Source organism: Pteropus medius, unplaced genomic scaffold (assembly GCF_902729225.1).
Source record: "Pteropus medius unplaced genomic scaffold, Ma_sr-lr_union100, whole genome shotgun sequence".
Classification (NCBI taxonomy): Eukaryota; Metazoa; Chordata; class Mammalia; order Chiroptera; family Pteropodidae; genus Pteropus; species Pteropus medius.
Genome location: NW_024354498.1, coordinates 151,772 through 173,333, shown reverse-complemented (window position 1 = coordinate 173,333; position 21,562 = coordinate 151,772). Strand labels below are relative to the sequence as shown.

General features: G+C 37.9%; 1 protein-coding gene across 2 annotated transcripts in view; it reads right to left on the bottom strand.

The window, feature by feature from the left end:
- Positions 1-16,623, bottom strand: part of KLHL15 (kelch like family member 15) — a 28,371-nt gene extending 11,748 nt beyond the window's left edge. Inside the window, exons 1-3 of one of the 2 annotated variants that reach the window (XM_039852252.1) lie at positions 16,206-16,622; positions 15,970-16,025; positions 4,065-4,776 (exon numbers count right to left, since the gene is read on the bottom strand). In XM_039852252.1, the coding sequence (XP_039708186.1) occupies positions 4,065-4,769 (705 nt within the window). In that variant the 5' untranslated portion in view covers positions 4,770-4,776; positions 15,970-16,025; positions 16,206-16,622. Of the gene's footprint in view, positions 1-4,064; positions 4,777-15,969; positions 16,026-16,205 lie in introns of both variants that reach the window. The other variant, XM_039852253.1, reaches the window with a different exon arrangement.
- Between the last annotated feature and the right edge of the window lie 4,939 nt (positions 16,624-21,562).

Here is a 21,562-nt window from a genome sequence, read left to right as displayed (position 1 = left end):
ACTATACAGAACATTTCTAAAGGCTGGGAATCCAGGAGAGGGGTTAAAAATGAGAAAGGCTGTTTATTGTATAAATACTCAGAGTTTCTAAGGAATAACTCACTCCTTGAATTTCTAGAGCAGCGCTGTGCAACGGAAATACAATCTGAGCCACAAATGTGAGCCAAAGATGTCATTTTACACTTTCTAGTAGCCACATTTTAAAAAGTAAAAGAGTGAAATTGATTTTATTTTATTTAACCCAATAAATCCAAAATGTCATTTGAACATGTAATCAATATAAAAATTAGTAATAAGGTAATTTATATCTATTTGGTCTTCATAAGCTTTGAAATCTCAATTCAGACTTGTCACATTTCAAGTATTCGATAACCACAAATGGAGACCATATTGAACAGCGCAGTTCTAGAGTCACAGATACACACTAATTTTTGTATAAGAATAAATAATCTTTCTTCTACCTGAATCAATGCTTCCCTGAATAGCTACTCCTTTTTGGGGTCTCAAATAAATGCTTGTTGCCTCTCAAAAAAAATGAATAATCTTTTAATTTTGACACTTTAGCTAGTTTTGATCCTAATAAATTGAATGGAAAGGCTCTAAATTTTTTTTAAAAATGAGGGAAATTTTATAAATCTAAAAGAAACAACACGGAATACTATGAATAAAATCATTTTTTTGTGAATAAAATTCTTGATGATTTTAGTCACAGGATTGGGCTATTTATTTAGCCTTATACAAAAAAACAATGGTAAATTGTAAGTTTGATCAGTTGCTAAATGGTTTTCCAAGACTTTCTCTGGCATTGCAACAATATTTTCCTGTAATTGTTCCTGAAAAAACATGATGCTAAAAAGTGGATGTTAACAGGAAATATAAGGAATAGAGGAACTAAGTTAACACCAACACAAGGAAATAATCTGATAAGTCCAGAATGTGGAACACACTAAAATAATCAGTGATCTGATCTGTCTCCAAAAAAAAAAGGTGGGGGGCTGTTTTAGATTAAGAAAGATTAGACAGACATGATTACCAAAAGCAATGCATAAATCATGACTGGATTCTAGGGCAATTTAGAGACAACTGGAAAAACTTGAATATGAACTAGCTATTAGATGATATTAGGATCTTATTGTTAATTTTCTTTGTGGAATGGCATTAGACTTGAGTAGAAAAAAGTCCTTATTCTGAAGATAGGCATGTTAAGTATTTAGGAATGAGATGTCATGATGTTTGAAACTTATTTTCAAAGGTTCAGGAAAGAAAAAAGTCTACATAAAGCAAATATGGTAAAATGTTAACAGTTCTTGAATCAAGGTGACAGCTATATAGGCATTCATTATACTACTCTCAACTTTTGTATGTTTGAACATCCTCATCATAAACAAGAAAAAGGAGAGATAATTCTAGATTAAGAGACCTAACCAAATGTGCTGTACACGAACCTTGATTAAATCCTAAAAAACAAAAAAACACAACAAAAAAAAACAAAAAAAAAAACAAAAAACATTTTTGGGACAACTGAGAAAATCAGAAAATGGAGTAGATATTACATAATGTTAAGGAATGACTTAATTTCAACAATGGTATTATGGTTATGTAGATAAAATCCTCACTCTTGGGAGATGAGATGGACTTGTTGAAGTAGTTAAGAACAAAGCATCATAACGTCTAGAACTTTCTTTGAAATGGTTTAGCAAAAAAACAAAAACTTTACATAAAGGCATACACACCCTCTACCTATCCAGCTAGCTCAAGCTAATGTGGCAGAACGGTAACAACTATTAACCTACAAGGTATGTTTAACGGGTTATTACTTTACCATTCTTGTGGCTTTTTTGTATGTTTAGAAAGTCTCATAATACAAAGCTTTAAGAAAAATTAAAGCTAAAAAGTACTTATCAATATTCCATTTTTCTAAATTTCAGCAAATAGGATAATTATCACAAATCAAAACTACCTACCCTTTTGCCCACAGATTCTCATACTAAAAAAGGACCAGCACTGATGTAACAGGTCTTTACTTCTGTGCCCTTTCTGGCACTGAGCATATATAATGGATATTAAAATGGCCTTGAGACCTGCAGTGTGCTGAGCACAGGAAAAATAGATGGGTCCCATTTTCAAGGAGCTCAAAATAGTATGGTGTAAAATAGTCCAAATTCTTATTTTCCAAGCAAAATTTCCATTTTAGTTTGGTTTCTGAAGTTTTATTTCTAGAGATCAGGTCTCAAATCTGACTTAGTGTTTCTCAACATTTAGAAAGCCATAGATTCCTTTGATAAACATTAACTCTTGTACACTGCAAAGACAAGAATCACTAACTACCTTCCATTTATCTTACCAGTATTATTAAAATCAAACTGAAAGATTTCTCTGTGGCCAGGGCCTTATTAAGTTTTCCTAAGAAATTAATTCAAGAAGGAAGCCGTAACAACATTTTCATTCTGATGAGATTCACAATACCTGGCCAATGGGTAATAATCACCTCCTATGCTGTGTATGCAAACAATCCATCAGAAGATACAATCAATGTTTTTGTACCATTTACAAAACTACCCAATGGTATTAACTTTCAGCCCAGCTGCTGTCACTATTGACTACCCTAAACTGATAATTGGAATATAAAAAGGCTCTGCAGCTCAGTACTTAAAAGTCATTTACTGCTATCAATTATCCACCTTATTGTCCCACTAGAGGGGAAATTTTATTTTCTATTTCACACGTACTTCCATCTAGTTGGAGGGTTTTTGTTTGTTTTAGTAATGGAAAAGCATTTGCATTCAATGTATAAAGACAAAACAGGATTCCCCGGGGAAATAGAGCAATAAAAACAGTAGAAGGAAAAAAAATCAAAACAGACAAATGATTTACATAGTGTGGAGCTGACTATCACTGAACAAAAATAATTAAGAAATGTATTTTTTAGTTTCAATTATTTCTGCCTTATCAGTACATTTTGAGACTAAAGATAAAATCCCATAAAATTGAGTTCTCTATTAAATGTATACGTTAATGGTATTTCACAGTATTTCAGAGGGGAAAAAAACATGTCAGGCTGCTGAGTGTTATTCGAAGGCGCAAATTTGTTTATTTTTCAGATGGTATAAACACCCCTCCTTTGCAAATATTATATTTTTATCACCAGATCTAGTAACTAAAGATGAAGAACTGTTTAACATGAAGGGTGTCGACCAAAGCTTTAAGTGTGCTTTCTAGAAAGAAGAAAAGATGCAAGAGGTAAACAGAGCCCCAGAGGTAACCACGTGATTAGAAACCAATTAAGTTATGCAATTACTGAAACTGCTTTCTCTCCTTTGGGCAAGAAAGGATCACAAGTGAGACTGATACAAAAATGAAAAATTATTACATGTAAAAACGCCAAAGTTGTTTTGGAAAAAGACTATTTTAAAGATAGCAGAACTGTTACATGGTAAAATGTTCAGAGATGTTTGATCAATGTAAATAGAGGATTTATAGTGTATTTGTTTAGAAATGCCAAAATGACAGGTTTAGACATAAACAGAGTTTTCATGGTTAAATTTAGTTAGTGTGCTCAAACAGGGGGAAAAACAGAACTAGGTAAGAGCAGGGAAGAAAGTCACCACTTGGGTCTCTTGGTTTTCAAGAGCTATCTTGTTTCCTTACTACATTTTAGAGGAATATGAAACTATTAATGCTTATCATTCAGAACTATAAAATTCCTCAACTCTAATTTCAGCATGTGGTACTTAACTTTTTAAAAAAGAGAACCAGCCTGACCCAGTTCAGATTTAATTACTTTGTGAAAAGCTAAACCAAACTTCTAATATTTTAGGCTAAATAAGTATGCTTCACAATTAAAATCAAACTATTCCACTACCTACCTGGTTTATCTCTCGCCCAGAAAATGTGTTTTAAAAAAGCTAAATGAATCTACAACAAATTAGACTTCTTATACATAAACCATTCTTATAAACTATTCATTCTTTTTGGCCCCTTACCCCGCCTAACAATCTTATCTATAAAGACATATTGCTTTAACTCAATGATGAATCCTGTCTATTGCTTTCAAATGCACTAACCTTCTCAAAAACACTGGATGGGGTCATCAAACAAAACCTGATGTTCTGAATGATGGTATCGGTATGTCTCCAGCGTCTTCTATCATGCCGCAGCCAAGACTGCACAGCCTCGTACAGCTCTATCTCTGGGAACCTGTTCAGATGATCATTATCCAAATAAGACATGAGCTTCTCAAAGCTCAGATAAGACAGGAAGTCGGGCCTGGACATGAGTGGCACAAAATTGTCTAGCAGAAAGGCGTCCAGCTTCTCCCTGACTCCCTCGATGTTTACACCGAAATCATCTAAGAGTCTCATAATTTCTGCACAATTCCCTAAGCAGATTTTCGCTAATAGAAAAGAGCAGCAGAACTTCACCACTTCTATAAGTTGAACATACATGGCAGCCTGAAGAATCTCATGAACAGTATTCATACTCAGTTCTATAGTTCCATAGTACATAAACTGAAGAACGTGGCTGAAACCAGTAGCAGTTAGACCTTTCAAATGAATTTTGTCCTGATCTCGTTCCCTCATGTCTGCAGTAAACATAATTCTGAAGTAATCACTCTGGGTGGCCAAGAGTGCTTTATGAGCCTGGAACTGATGATCTTCAATAACCAGAGTGACATCAAGAAGCAATCCCTCCTCATACAGTGCCCTGAACCCAGCAGAGACACTGGTGTCATGAATGGACGAACAGAATCCTTCCATGTCCCCTGCCATGAATCACCTGGAAAAAAAGTAATCAAAGAAAACTGTGTTAATCATTTCCATGCATTCTGAAGACATCATTAACTTAGAGCTTAAACAATTTTTATAATGATCTCAATTCCACTGCCTAAGTCCTAAATGCACAATCCCCTTGGGAGAAGAGAACCTAAAGATTTGCAAGCTAATGCTTTTGGTTTACCTACCTGGGGGGAAAATCTATTAAATATCTATCAATAAATGGTAAATTGTTAACTTACAAACATTATACACCTATCTCAATGATTTTCCGCTGTTTACCAAATATGTTTAAACATGTCCCCAAATTATCAACACAAAAAGGATTTTTCAGTCAAATACTAAATTATGAAAAACAAAAAAGAAATGAAACCAAAAGTACACTATTGACCTTGAAAACTCCTAGAAATGTACCCAAATGAAAGAATCAGATAAATATGCCAAGTTGTACACACAGGTTTTTCTTTCTAGCCTTATTCATAATAAAAAAAAAATAGAAAGTATTCAAAAGCCCAATAATAGATTATTAACTAAATATGGTGCAGTCCTATAATGGATTACTATAACAACTAAAAATGATGGCAGCAATCTACCTATTCTGACAAAGGATATCTATTAGGTATTGTTATATTTTTTTTAAAAGCAGGCAACTAACTGCAGTATACGCAGTATATTTTCAAAAATTAAATAAACATAAATATGTTTAAATGAGAAAAAGTCTGGAGGAATATATACCAAAAAATGATGTCCCTGGGTAGTGGGATTTCAAGAAATTTTGAGGTTTATTGTTCCCATTTTACTTAGTAACCTTATTTTAAAAAATGATCATGTACTGCTTACATATTTAAAAAAGAATGTAATTTTGAAAAAAATTAAATCACATTTTTGCATATCTGAGAAATGAAGCCAAGATAGTGAAATTATAATTAGATCTCTTAAGTAAAGCAGAATAAACTAATTCAGTCCATGAGACTGTTTATGAAGTAATTTTCTCCTTTTCACACAACTCCATCCTAGGCCATCTAGCCTCTCAATTCTCATCCTCACACAGCTCTGAGCCTCCTCCCCAACAACCCATCCTCTCATCTGTGAATTCTGTCCCAACCCTTTCCACTGTTCCCAGTGGAACTTTGACCTTCACTGTAAACAGATTCCCATACAGGCTCATGCTGGTCACAGAAAGTTTTCTCAGCAGCCTGATTTAAATAAGAAAAATACTCTTCTATATTCTTCAGAGAACAAAATACTCTTCTATTGCTTATACACCTACATTCTAAACCTTATCTTTCCACTGTCCTTTTTTTAAAACATGGCTTTTCACTCAGATAAAACTCCATCATCTGTTTCTCCTTGTCACTTAGGATATACACACATCCTGATCAGTCTCCCATATTCCCTGACAACTTTTGGCACCTGGCTAAGTGTCATCTTCTCTACCTCTTCAGTGCTCACCTAAGATCACTCATCCAAAAAGGAAGAATCAAAGTTCTCTGACCTCAACCCCTATAACCTCCTTTACTCCATTTTAAAACTGCATTTCCAACCCTGTTGGCCCTCGCCACAATCCAGAAGCGGTCTACATTTGAAATCTTAACTGTCACTTTGCCCTCTCTGGCTTAACCTTTTCCTCTCTTTTCACTTGGTCCATCATTCTCCAAACTTTACCTCTGTCCTTCTCCAGCTTAGACCTTCTGGTATGAGACCCAATTTCCCAAGCTCTTTCCTTTCCCTAGCTGGGTGTTTGGATGGACCATGAGCCTTCTGGTGAAGCAACTGGCATCACTGTCACCTGCTTAACCTCCTTCCTCAGGGAAGCTGTTGCTGTCAATCTCACCACTCTATCATCAATGCCTCCTCCTTTAGTGACTAAAAGAAGAGCATCTCTATGTGCCAGGCACTATGTTAGGTATGGAGGTGTGTGCCTTTCAGTAATCTCTGTACCCTGGATTTGGCAGAGCTTTCAGTTGCTGAGAGTGAAAAGGCAGCTTCCATTGACACGCTAAAGGCACCACTTCTCCACTCCTGTGAGTAGGCTATCACTAAATTCTACTACTTTGTTTCATCACTATGTTGCCTATGACATCCTGTACTTAATTTCTTGACATATTAATTGATGTAAGTGAGTAGTTATCTCAATCTGGGGTCATCTCAAAAAAAAAAAAAAACTTTCATTAATTAAAAAAAAAAAAAATGATCTGAAAGGATAATATACCAAATATTAAAAATGGTTACCTGGGATGGTAGAACTCTCAGGCAGTTCTTTTTTTTTTTTTTTTTTTTTGTAATCTGTTTTCTCTAATCTATCTGGAATTAAAGTATATATTTTTTTTAAAGTTCATAGTTTAAAAAAACCTAAAACAAACAAACAAAAAAAACCTACCCTAACTGCCGAATTCAATAGTTGCATCCTAGTCCCAATTTCTCAGACCCTTCTTCGTGACATACTCCCTTGGCTCTTCTCTCTCTCAGTTTCATGACACTACTTTCCTGATTCTCTTCCTACTCCCGGGCTGCTTATTTCTCATTCTCCTCCCTGGGCTTTTTTCTCAAGCTACCCTTAAACATTGGTGTTCCACAGAAATTCTGTTCTTGCACCTTTTCTTGTCTCATCTAAGTACTGTGTCTCCCTACCTGGTCACTCTCATCTAAATCCATAGTTTTCACTAACACCTATCTTTACCATTACCTTGACAATCTGTCCAGATCTCTGTCCTTACACCAGTACTCTATATAGTGTATTGCCTGACACTTCTGGATGCCCCACAGGGATCTCGAAATCATCAATCATCATCTAAACAGAATCGTAATTTTACCCTCCTCTCCCCCAATCAGTTATTTCTTTTGTGTTCCCCGTCTTATCAAGAGGCATTCTAAGTGCCTCTTTCTCCCCATTTGTCCCTAACTTACCTTTAAGTCTTATTGATTGTACATCATATGTTCACTTACCTAAGACAGCAAAGTATGCACTAGATGAAATTAATATCAAATTTTTTTATTAGTACTCCATTAATCCAAAAGCTATATACTTTCATTTTTGGAAAGGCAGAGCACAAGAGAGCTGTCTATAATTTGGAAAACAGATATAACATGTTTTAGACATTGTAATCAATGCTTGGCAGAACTACTTTACTAACACACTCGAGATTAAAGCAAGTTATCAGGTTTTTTTCTTGCATTTTTTTAAAGGTAAAATTAATGAGCTTAGAGTGATATGAGGCATATGTACACAAACGCATAGTGGGAACAAAAGGAACATCATACAGCGTGGTGTCTGAATAATCAAACATTCTATTTAGTAGAGGGCTATCAACATCACACTAATTATCAATTTTCAAAATAAAAAAATGTAACAAATTAAACTGGATGAAAAATCTGGTATTTCATTATCTTTCTGAGGATCATTATGGACACCAATTATCCCTCTGACTCGTCAAGATGTACTGGTCACATTTCCTGGAGATTTAATAATAGAAGGCTGCACATATACTTGAGAGTAGACTGCTTTGTGTTTCATTAATGTTATTCTGACAGTACCTAAAATACTATATACGTCACTTCTTATCAAAATAACCCCCTCTGTTCAACAATTATCACTATCTGAATAAAGTCTCAAACAGCTAATATTCACTTTTTCTTAAAACATTCCATCTAAGGAAAATTTTTAAAAAGAGATACTGTTTTTTTAAAAAGAAAAAAGCAATCTAGGTTCTAGATACCTACTATGGTGGAAACATCATAGGGCAAAGCAGCAAGAAGAAAAAAGAGGAGGATTAGCAAGCTGTGTCGAAAGACAGCACCAGTTCTCCTCTGGGCGCCCACAGCCCACCAAAGGAGATTCCCAGCAAGCAGGCTTCTGCTCTGTAATCCTGTCCCCAGTCACGTATGGTCAGACCCATGTGGGAAATATGAACCAAGATGAACATTCTTTTGTCGAGAATGTAGAGGAGAGAAAGGAAGGGAAAAAGAGAGATATGCACTGACTGTGCATGACTGGACCTGGAACATATCAAAGAGCAACTGTGGGAACCAACTTCTGTCTGCTATGCAGGCTGAGGATCAGAGAAAGCCAGTCAACTGAGAAGGAAAAATAAAGCCAAGTCGAAAGGACAGGCAGTGCTCCCTAACACCTTCGTTTTTCCAGTTCTTAGGTCCAGCTCTATTTCTGCTCTTGGGTTCTGAGAGAAATCCTTACATTCTTAGAATAAAATCTCCTTTTTTACTACCTTAGGTGGGTTCCCTACATATAACCAAGGTCCCTACCTAACAGAGTTTTAGAAATAGCTATATTTTGATTAAATTACTAAAACTTTCTTGGTCTTATCTCTGAAACTGTAAAATGAGAGCATTCAACATGATCTCTAAAAATTTTTAATCGTAAAATTCTCATTTATTCTATATTTTACAGATGTGCAATGTACTTGTATAGATATGCAGAGTAAATAAACTATAGCTATTTTTTCAAGTCTTATAGCAATGTATCAAGTTTACCTGATGTAAATTGACTTCTAAAACTAATCTGTGATAGCTGGGACATACACAGTAATAACTTCTTTTCTACACTAAAGTTTGGTGCATCTATAAGACTAACAGCTTTAGAGCAATAGCAGTATTTTACACTTTCATGGGAAGAATGTGTAAATCAAAAGTGATAAAATACTCAGTGATTAACTAACCAACATGGTATATCTGTAAATGGAAACAGTGAGTTAAAGGTACATGTCTGGAGTCAGGTACCTATATTTGAATCCCAGTTCCACCTCCTATTAGCTCTGTGACCTTGGGGGAAGCTACTTAGCCTATCTGTGTTCTACTGTCCTTATCTGTAAAAAGAGAATAGTAGTATTAATAGAATCTACTTTATAGGTTGCTGTGAGAATTAAATGAGTTAATACATGTAATAAAGACTTAGGATAGTATATAGCCCATAAGTATACACCATAACATTAGGGCTTATTATTACAACACTTCACTTGGTGCCACTGGAACCAATATAATGAACCTAATCCATTAACAGTTCAGTTAACTCTGGAGAAATCCTTCTTGCTAGCAGTAGCACTTTGAACCCCAGCCCATCTTCCCAGTAAAGTTTCTAAGGACCCAGGTCGACTATAACTAGATAGATGAAGACACTAAAGTCTACAGGTGAAATTTTCTTTAAGGTCGTACAACTTTTTAGAAATAAAGACTAGAATTTAACTTGCAAAAAAAAAATAGTTTGGTTAGAAAGAGCAAAACCTTTAAAATAAAAGAACTTACTAGTATTTATCACCTGTGTGACCTGGAGAAATTTAGTTAACTTCCTGACCTCAGTTTCTATCCATATATTAGGAAAAATCATTATCATCTTATTGAGTTGGGGTGGAAATTAAATGAATTAACCTAAGTTAAATGTCTAGCCCAGAGCAAGGCACCCCACCAGAGGTCGATCAATGCTGGTTTCTCTCGTCCAACTCTTGCCTAATGCTCCTTATAACCCACAAGACCATGGGAGCTTGACACCCCTCCAACACCTTTCTATAGGCCTCACACCTCCCTACAATTTATCACAATGCAAGTCTATAACAGGAGATGTACTGGTAGTCAAAACATGACCTCATTTTGCAGTGACATTGTTTTCCATTTTTTTCTCATCATACAAGTATAATTTTCTGGCTTTTCTGGACTCCTTAGGCTTTTCTGCCCTAACCAGAGTAGCTTCTCTCCTCTATGTCTGTGCTGTTCAACATGGAAGTCACCAGCCTTGGGGCTATTGAGCACTTGAAATGTGACTAGACCAAATTGAAATGTGCTGTAAGTATAAAAAGGACACCAGATTTTGAAGACTCAGAACAATAAAAAAATGTAAAATATCTCATTATTCAAATTTCTACTGAATACATCTTGAAACAATATTTTGGATATACTAGGTTATATAAAACATATTAAAATTAACCTCACCTGTTTTTTACTTTTTTTTAACTGTGGCTATGAGAAAATTTAAAACTACATATGTGGCTTCCATTTTATTCTGTTGAACAGCATGGATCTAGAACATCAATGTTTAAGACATCAAACAACCAAACTTACAAATGAATACATGAAAGAAAAATCAACTTGTCTACTATCCATACCCTGGAAGCTACAAAGAAAAAAAAAAGTGAGGCTTAAAATAAAACAACACAACACACACATATAAGCAAATAAAAAACTAGAAAAAGTATAATACAAAAAAAATATATAAAACCTCATGCATAAGAATTCTCTAAATAAAGAATTATAGTAATTTAAGGAATTCATGATTATAAAAAGTAATCACTGTAAAATGAAAGAAAACCAAAAAAGAACTATAAGTGAGGACTGGGGGGAAAATCCATTAAGGAACTTTGAGAAAAGATATTTAATGACATACAAAATGGTCATCGTACAGAAATTTTGTGTATCTACTTTTCAAAACATCAAATTAAGAAAAATCATGGTTTACAAACTTGTACGTGTATACATTCTACATTTGGCCTTCGAAATTTGAAGTGGTAGGTTTTTTCAAAAGGAGAACCAACTCAAACTAAATGACAAGGTATACTTATATTACTAGGAAAGAAATACTGAAGAGTTTGTCTTTTTCATAAACTTGGCACTCACTGAAGGAAAAAAGAGTCTTGCATTTTCTATGTATAAGAACGATTAATACAGTGATTCTCAAAGTGTGTTCCAGGGACAACTGGGGTTCTCTTCTCCTAAAAGGACTTCGCAAGGTCAAAACTATTTCCATAACTATAATTTTAAAAGTTATTTATCTTTTTCACTTATTCTCATTTTTTTCCAGAGGCTACATGTGTGATACCTTAACAGACTGAATGCAGAAGCAGATAAGCCCATTGTCTTTCATTAAGCCAGACATTAAAGAGATTTGCAAAAATGTAAAACAATGCCACTCTTCTCACCAAGTTTTTCATTCTTTTGGAAAAATTATTTTTCATAAAAAAGATTAATGTGTAATGAGTTTTTAAAAATGAATTACAAATTTTTTTTTAATTTCCCAGTTTAAATTTCTATTATGAGAACTATAAATAGATACGACCTGCAAACACAAAAACTCCTTGGAATATCAATAATTTTTAAGTGTATAACAAGGTCCTGAGACCAAAAGTTTTGAATACCACTGATGGTACAATGATAAGAGATAAATGACAACACACACATACACCGAACTACTGCTATTTATATCACAGAAATTTCTAACAGTTCAAATTCTTTGGTAACCAGTAAAGGAAGAAATCTGATGGGGGTAAAACTGGACAGGAAACTAAAGGCAAGGAAATTAAATGCTTCCTTTCAGTTTTAGAAGGCTGCCATTCTGATTTGAAGGCAAAATTCTAGGCAATTAAATAGATGTTTCAAAATTAACTACCCTCCATGTTTATGCCATAAGCAATAATTTAATGCTTTCAGTCTCCCACAGCTGCTTGAAAATTCATATAAAACCCTAAGTTATTCAGTACAAAATCTAGATTCTCAGAGGTTGTTATACTTATCGCCAATGAAAAATTTAAATTATTTCATGATACCTATATCCTCAAACTGTTAGCCTACTCGAGTTGATGCCTATGCAAAAAATGCCATACTTGCATACTAAAAAGAAAATGCAAGGCTTACTACAGATAAAAATAGAATTAATTTCTGAGTCATGAAATTTCTCACAATTTCTGTAACCCATAAAGTAAAAATTTTAAATTCAACAATCTCAAAGCAGCTAATTTCTCAAACTAAAAGGAAAGAAAAATTTGAAAACAGACTAACTTTATTAGCCCTATTAGCAGTCATTTTACCCTCAGATACACTACTCAACTTCAGAAATAGCTTAGTATGGGAGGAAAGGCTATGTAAGTTAACTTAAATTTGCTTAATACTGGAAATTCTTCCTTGTCCATCAAAATGTTTTTATAACTCAGTACCAAATTGCAAATGACCATTTAAGCTTTTAGGAAGGCTCTGGGTCCTCCAGCCTCCAGGTTGGCAACTATTATCCAAATTACTTCACTTTTCAGGTATGTTCAGCATTTAGCCATCCTATAATACACAAATCCTTGTAAGAAAAAAAAAAAAACTCCTGCCTCAATGCTATTTTTTCATCAGAAGATTTTAATTTAATGCTCCTCTGCTCATTCCTCACTACAAGTAGAAGTAATCCAAGGGTGATGTCATGGAAAACAGCTTCCCTAGCCTTTAGAGATTGGATCCAGTGAGGATTCTAGGAAAAACCTCTATTGGGGAATAAAACCCCAAATCTTCTAAGTTACACCCTAACCTGAAATCATCGAAACTGTAATTTTATCATTTTAGTTCTCCACAAGAATTAAATCTTTTGGAAGGTCTTGATGTTATGACATGGATTTCCCGCAAATTTTTAAATGATGCAGAATCATTAACGAAATTCAATAAACCTTATCAGAGACAACGAATAAATTTTCTATCTCTTCTTACTTGCTTCAATGATTCAGCCAGATGAGCTGTAGAGGTCTTATATTAAAAAGAAAATCTGAGGAAATAATCTTGCTTTTTCTAGTTTCTTTATTCCAAAATTAAAATTTCTAATTCTGAAAGGCCTTCCACTTTTGGACCCGCAACAACACAACATATACCCACGGCAAAGATGAACCATGAGGGTCCCCTCGATGATTTCTAAAAGATCATTAATAATTATCTCCTCCTTGTTCAACCTGCCCCAGACACACTGGCCTCTGCTGTTTCTTGAAAACTAGCCACAAGCCCACCTTAAAGCCTCTGCACTTAGTGTTCCCTCTACCTGGATCACTCCAACCCCAGAAATATATGGCTTCCTTCAGGTCTTCATTCCAGTGTCATCTCAGTGAAGCCTTCCTCAAACCCCCTCTTTAAAATCGAAAACCCCACACACGCCCCATCCACTTTTTCTGCTTAGTATTTTCTCTGTAGTATATTAAATGGAGATATAGGGATCTTTTCCTTATTTAGTTTACTTTTTTGTTTGGGGTTTTTTTTGTTTTTGTTTTTTGTTTGTTTGTTTGTTTTTGGTTCTGTTTCACTGACTATTGTGAACCTAGGAAAAAAATAGCACTTGGCATATAACAAGTGCTTAATAAACACTGTTGGATGACTAGATAAATTTAATCCTCACAACCCTCCTGGTTCTGTAACCATTCCTGATTTAAAGATGAGAAAAATCAAAGCCCAGAGGTTAAGTAAATTGCCCGAGGCTGTGATTCTTAATAAGTGGTAGAGTTAGGGTCTGCCTGACTTCAGAGCCTTTTCGTTTAACCAACTATCCTACAATGCTTCACCAAGGCATCTTTCATTTCTCTTCAATAAAAAATCCCACAGGAGGTACAGCATTCCAATTCAGCTGAAATACATGCAAGTAAATTAATCCAACCCCTCATAAGCTAAAGATTCATTCTCCTCACAGTTAAAAGTTATTCACTCTCAAAACATTTACAATGAGAAATGGCAACCTTGATAATTGGCCAGCTATATAATTTTCGGGGCCCAGGGCAAAATGAAAACGCGGGGCCCCTTGTTCAAAAGCAGGAAAAAAGTGTCATTAAAGGTACTAAAACATAAAGCTTTCTCCTTTCTTCTGAGGTCTCTCTTGACTTGTTGTGTTTTTTTTTATTTGCTGTTTAATTCGTTCTACGTAAAGAAAAATTTAAATTTAAATTATTAGTATGAATTTTACGACTCACCTTTATGTTATACGATGCCAGTTTTACACGCAGATTATTAAACCAAGTTCGGAGCCCATGTGAACACCTATGAAGCCCTGGTTCCAAGATATTAGCCCCATATAACCCTAATCAAGGCAGAGAGATCAAACCTTAAAATTCCCAATATAGCAGTGATTTGTTTTATTGGGAATTTTACCTTCAGGATAAGCGATAAATAAAACTTGCCAAAATTTTACCTTCAGGACAAGTCCAATGTATGAAAGCTAGCATGTTAAAGTAGGCTCTTCCTTTGCTAATTTAATCCTGCCCGCCTTATATTATTCTGCCTTTTTACAAAACACAAAAGCATACTCTGAAAGATAACTGGTATTAGATTATAAATTTAACATCTCAAAAAAACTCAGAAAACCATTTGTTAGCTAAAAAGAATATACTAAAAAAAATGCTTCTCTTTCACTTTTTTGTAGACCATTTTTAAAGCCAAACCATATTACATTTTTGATGTGTCGAGTAATGATCCCATACTGGTCTGTTACACATATATATCATAAATTCTGACAAGTCCAATTTTCAAACCACGAATATTTACTATCCTATTATCCCTCCAAGTTAATCAGCAATAAAGAGTGCAAATTAACATCTTTTACCACTGAAAAACTGATTCTAAGCAAGTAAATGTCATTTAAAAAAAAATTACATATTACATTGTCAAAAAGTTGAAATTTTCTATACATTTCTAGATCTATTAAGAATACAGAAATCTGAATGATTTGTAAGCTCTTCAGAAACAATTTTCACATTAGTAGAAATATTGAGGCATCCTGTCCCCTAGATATGAAAAACGAGCATTAAAATTAAGGTATCTATCTTAACAGCATTTTCTGAATTACGATTTAATCAGATTAACAAAAGAAAATATAAATTCGGAAAATATAAAAGACTAAACAAATGTAAGGTGTTAAATAAATATTGTGAGTAAGAAAAAGGACACATGAGGCCTAGAAAATTGAAAAACAAAGCACTACAGTAACGTTAAATTTGAATTAAAGAATACCGTTATTTAAATAAGCAGTTAACATTTCGTAGGAAGAAAGCCAAGCAATGTGACTATTATATATCTAGTCGATTTTCACAGCACTGCTTCAATATTCCAGACTTATCACTTATACTCATAATATAGAAATAAAGAGGCAGCAACAGTTAGCCCCTACAACATTAACCACTCTGGCAAAGGTTACTTAAAAAATTGCCTTGCATTTTTACAATACTTTACAGCTATAGATTATGTTCATATATATGGCTTCATACAGTCCTCACTATCCTGTGATGTGGCTATTACTGACTAGATTTCACAGATAAGAAACCAAGGCTCGCTAAGCGATTTTCTCAGTCACCCAGTCGAACCCAGACCTTCTGATTCCACGTTTTATGCCTCGCATTTCGCATAGTTCTATTTCAAGCATAAATAGAAATTTTTAAAGGAAAGGAACGAGTTAGGGAGAAAATAATCATGGTACCTGCGGCTGTGTGCTGCAAAAAATGGCTGAATTATGCTTCTTCCTTTTTTTTCCTCCTAGAAAAAAATTAAATTTCAAACGATTTAAGTAAACTCAAAGATAAATTAGGTCCCGGCGTCTACTAAATGTTTTTGAGTCGGGTCTGTACAGAAAGGGCTACCGAATTGGTGCCGACCGCGGAGCCGCGGCCGAAGCCCGGGCTCCCACAGGCCGGAGGGCCAGGGGCGGCTACGCACCTCGGGGGTCTGTCCAGTCTCTAGTAGACGGCAGTCTGCATCAGGAAGAAGCGGGCCGGCAGCCGGGCGGTGGGCGGTCGGGCGCCGGGACGGCACTCGGCAGGCTTCTCCAACGAGCGTCTACAAGGGGCCGCTCCCGGGCCGGGCCAGGGCGCTCCGGCGGGGGGCGAGTCTGCGCGCCTGCGATCCCCTCCAAATCAGTCCTGGGAAAGAAGACAGCGCTGAGTCGCGAGTGAAGACAGTCGGGCTCGGCGGGAGGCGGCGCGGCGTCGGGGCCGGACCCGGCCTTGCCAACACCAGGGGCCTCACGGCGCCTGGCGGGGCTTGGCGGGAGGACCGACTCGAAGCCGCGGGCGGGGAAAGGGGCCTGGGGGCCGCGGGTAGCGGCAGAAAAGCCAGCAGTGGCGACGTCGACGACGGCGTCTCCGGGCTTCTGCCGCGAAGCGCGCCGAGCCTCAGGATCACCCACGCCGGGGGTGGAGGAAGGCGGGAAAGGGGCGGGAGAGGGGCGGGGTCTATGGGGCCACGAGCCAGGGGCCGCTCCAGGCCGCGCGCCCCCTGTGGGCCGCGGGAGCCGCCCGGGGCCCGCCCAGGGAGGCGGGGCCCGCCGGCAGGAGGCTCTGTGCGCCGTCGTCGCAACGCGGAAGCCTGCCACGCGGGTAGGGAGGTCGAAGGGTGGGTAGCTGTGAGGAGCAGATCAGGCTCTGGAGGCGCCCTCAGCCCCCGCCGGCGCCTCAAGGGGGCCCTCGTGCGGGCGGGGGCCCGGAGGGTGTTTACCTTCCCCCTGGTCGAAAGCCAATGCCGCCATCTTTCAGCTAGCACGCGTCACTTCCGGCTCCGCGGGAGCGGGAGCGAGTGTGGGAGTGCAGTGGGGGCAGGGCTGTCCCACGCCCGCGGGGCCCCACGTACCCGCTGGCCATGCCAGCGGGCCCCGCCAAGGGGATCTGGCGGCCCCGCGCTGCTGCTGCGGCGAGCTCGGCCCCATGCGGTTTCCCTGGCCGTCGGGGCTGGGAACGCTTGGCTGTGCTAGTCCCCTCGCAAACATACCTCTTCGTCTGCACGAGCGGTGGGCTTGAGCCACTGCGGTGCGCCCACCCTCGACAAGTTTAGGGTTAGGAAGCCCGGAAAATGCCTTTTGGCATCTTGCTCTCGGTGGGGGGTGGGGGAATTGGGGACGACGCGGAGGGAGCTTTGCTATATCTACCTGTGTTATGGAAGTGACTACATCTGCGCCAAATGACATCATTTTTGTATGGCAACTTGCAGGGTATTATTGCGTCACAGTTGACTAGGCTTGTTGCACAACACGTTTCAGAAATACATTTCCAGAAGTGGGAAAATTCATAGAAAACGGCATGTCTGCACCACACAGAAATGCCAGATCTAAAAACGCCGTTCTCTTTCTATTTGTGTCAAAATAAGATGACAAGAATGTTCAGAGGACAGTGATTGGGGGGGGGGTTCATTTTAACAAATCATTGTAGAAGTCTAGCTAATGCTTTTTAAATATCGCCTTTTCCTGATTTAGAATATAAAACTACATTATAGGACTTTTGTAAATTCATTGTTGTGAAATCTCTTTGTGGGAAAAGTGTAGATGACAAATACACAGTTGGAGGCCAGTGGTGCTACAACTAACCTTAAATCATCCATCGCCCATTTCTGAATCTAAACTAAGAATTTCTTCTACCCCACCCCACCGCCACCCCCACCCCCCGCCGCCATTTTCTCTCTAGACCAATATCCCGATTTACTTTGAGATGTGTGGCTAAAAGCGATCATTATCGCTTTCTAGCAAACTTGAACTTGTCATGTTTCCCAAGAGGCCAAAACAGCACACGGTGTACTATTTTGCTAAAGTAAACTACTTCATGGGAAAAAATAGAGAAACACCTTAATCTTCTGGAAATAGGGAAATAAGCGTCCCTTTTCCCATTTAAACTATAAAACAAGCTTTAAAAAAGTATCAACCATAAAATAAACTTTAAAATGGCATACATTCAACTTTGAATATTTGAGTTTTCATACATTGTTCCTGAGCATCTAAAAGCAATGAATTTTGATTTTTGTACATTAGCTAACATTTTGAGCTATACATGACATAGTGTGGCATTAAACTGTAGAGAAATGTCAGTTCTTGATTCGATCAGGAACTGAAATGTGTCCTGTGTAGCACGAATACATACATACCTACAGCGATGTCATGAGCCACTGTGATCAGTACACCCTTATTGTGACATCATATGGTCTCATATGCGGCATTTCATGATCCAAAATGTACTTTTTTATACTTTACTGATTCTGAAACTGGGCTGCGTCTATATATTTACTATGTAGAGCCCACCCCTGAAAAATGTTATTTTAAATCACTGATGCCGCTTTCACTCTCATTTAAAAAAAAAAAGTTTTACAGAAAAGTCTGGTAGAGTAAGGAGCATTCTGCTTCTCCAAAACCAAGCAAAGTAAAACCGGGTCATTTAAATAAATGAACTATAGGTAATTCCTGTCTTCAGTTACTTTTCCCACCAATTACTGGAATAATGGAAGCTCCTAAATACCTTGAGGACATCCTTTCACACTGGTAGAGCCCCTTGGAGCAGATGGAAGCTGTCTTTTCCTAACCCTCTAGCTTAAGTATTTCAGAATATAGTCCTTAAATCCCATATCTAGCAGGCCCAGCTGTCCGAAGGCAGGCTAGAGACTTGGGACTGGGAGTGGTAGTGGAATTGGAAGGAGGTTCCTACCCTGAGTTCTGAGGATTTAGGGTACTGTATACCCTCCCCGCTCCTTTTAAAAAAGAAGTTGAGGCTTTTCGGAAATCCAGAGTCTGTGGTAATTATCTTGGAAATCGCCATTCATGTAATTAGCCCCCACCCCAATCTCTAGGAATTGAAAAGTTATATCGTCAGCAAACTCTAATAAAGCTGCATATGCATTCTTTCTTCTCTTGAAAACTATTTTGCCATGCACTCTATAGTTGTTCAGGGTTTTTAAGGCATCTTGTGGGGTCCAATCTATCTCTGCCTCAGGGTCCATCGGTATCTCCCAAATGAGTACTAACTTCTGCGGGTACACACCAAGACCTGTACACTGGCACATTCCAAAAAGGATGGTGGCTGTTGTCTTAAGCATTATTTCCTGATCCCTATCCCACAGGGAGCCTTCAAAATGCAATTTGAGGGTCCCTAAATTTTCCAGGCTTTCAAATTTAACAGGCAAATAGAATAATCGTGAGTATTGTAAGATTCCTGGCTAATGCTCACACATCTTGGTCATCGTGGTCACTTGTCACTTGGAATGGCTCCTCTTAGCTTCTCTCCTATTACCGCTGACTTTCTGATCTGTCACTGCCTCTCCACTTTTCTCCAGCTCGCGCTCTCTGCACTTCCCGACTCACAAACTTGACTCTCCCTCCACTTCCGTAGCAAAGCAAAAACCTAAAGCTATATCACAAGGAAACATCAAACCCTTTAAACAAATCATGGCTTCTAGAGATCTCTACACAGGGATGTCCTTTCTGGTCATCTCTAAGGCAGATCTGTAATTGTTTGGTGAGAACCCTTTCCTGACCATATCACTGTTTCTCCCATCTCCTCCCTTCCCCAGTCTCATGAACCCCCAAACCCATCCCCTGGGCCCAGGGGAATACCAAATCCCTAAGCATCATAAAGTGATGTGGGTGCAAAAACAAAAACCCTTCAAAGGGCACGCCCTCCATGAAACAGAGTTTGTCTATTTACATTTGTGTTATTTAACTAATGTGGGAGATACCTCAAGAAAATGAATTGACAATGTGACTTGTATCTACACAGCCAAGAGCAGGGGTCCCCAACCCCCCAGGCCGCGGACCTGTCCCTGGCCTGTTAGGAACCAGGCCGCACAGCAGGAGGTGAGCAGCAGGCAAGCAAGCGAAGCTTCATCTGTATTTGCAGCCGCTCCCCAGCGCTAGCATCACCTCACCACCTCAGCTCCCCCTCAGATCATCAGGACTTAGATTCTTATAGGAGCTCTGGCCCCTGGTGCCAAAAAGGTTAGGGACCGCTGGCCAAGAGGACTCAACAATGTGATTCTTCCTGGAATCAAACGCTTTTTCCCCATTTCACTTCCACTCTTAAAGCCCTGCTGGCAGTTCTTAGAATAACTGCTTTGTGCCTGGGGCCAGCCAGTAAGGGTTCAGAAACATTCGGTTTGGTCTCAGAGTCCCCAACACATTATGACAGTTTTAGACAACATAGGGTGCTATGAGCAAGCACAAAGTGGGGGATGTAATCTGGGCTTGGGAGGGTCAAGCAGAGTTTCTCAGAGGCAGTGATCTCTAAGTTCAGTCCAAAGGGAAGAAGGAAAGAAAAGAGTAAAGGATACCCACAGGGCAGTGTGTTCCAGGCCTGGGGGAGGCAGCAAGGCGCCTTTATTTAGAGAACTGCTGATAATTTAGGAGGGATACAGTATAGGATACAAGAAGGGGAGAGGAAAAAGAAGCAAAAATCAGGAAGCCTGCTGAGTATAATCGGTGGCAGTCAGGGCTTTTTCCCTCCTGTGTTGCCTTTCACCCCAAACTTTTTCCACTGTACCATGTTATTATAGTGATTAACGTATTAAATGATCTTCACACTGTTGCATTTTTTTTTACTTCTACTTAATTCCATAAATTGTTCATTTGTAATCTACTATACTAATTTACTTATTCATGTCATAAATATTTATAAGTACCTACTACGTACCAAGTCCTGTTCTAAGCACGAGGAATCTATCAATGACGAAAACATATAAACATCCTTGCCTTCTTACAGATTACTTAAATTAGGTAATCACCAAAATAAATAAATAAATGCTATGGCCTATTAGAATGTGCAATGGGAAAGAATAGAGCAGGATAAAGAGATTCGGAGTATCCAGGGGGAAGGGTGTCATTTGAATCTTGACTTGAAGGAGACTAGGAACCAGACTGTGTAAAGCCTTGTAGGCCATTGTGAGATCTTTGGGCTTTGAGGAATTGGGAAGGTTTTGAGAAGAGGAGCAATATTAATACTCAGGCTGCTATGTAAATAATAGAATTAGGCATAATGTACAACACAATGACTATAAACACTACTGTAGGGTTTATTTGAAAGTTGCTAAGGAAATAGATCCTAAAAGCCCTCATCACAAGTAAAAAAACTTTTATTTTTCTGTATGAGATGACAGATTTTAATAAGACTTATTGTGGTAATCATTTCACTATATATTAGTCAAATCATTATGCTATACACCTTAAACTATATAGTACTGTATGTCAATTATATCTCAATAAAACCGAAAGAAAAAACACAGGAAATACTACACAAAAAAATAAAATGGGCTGTTGAAAAAAAGAATTT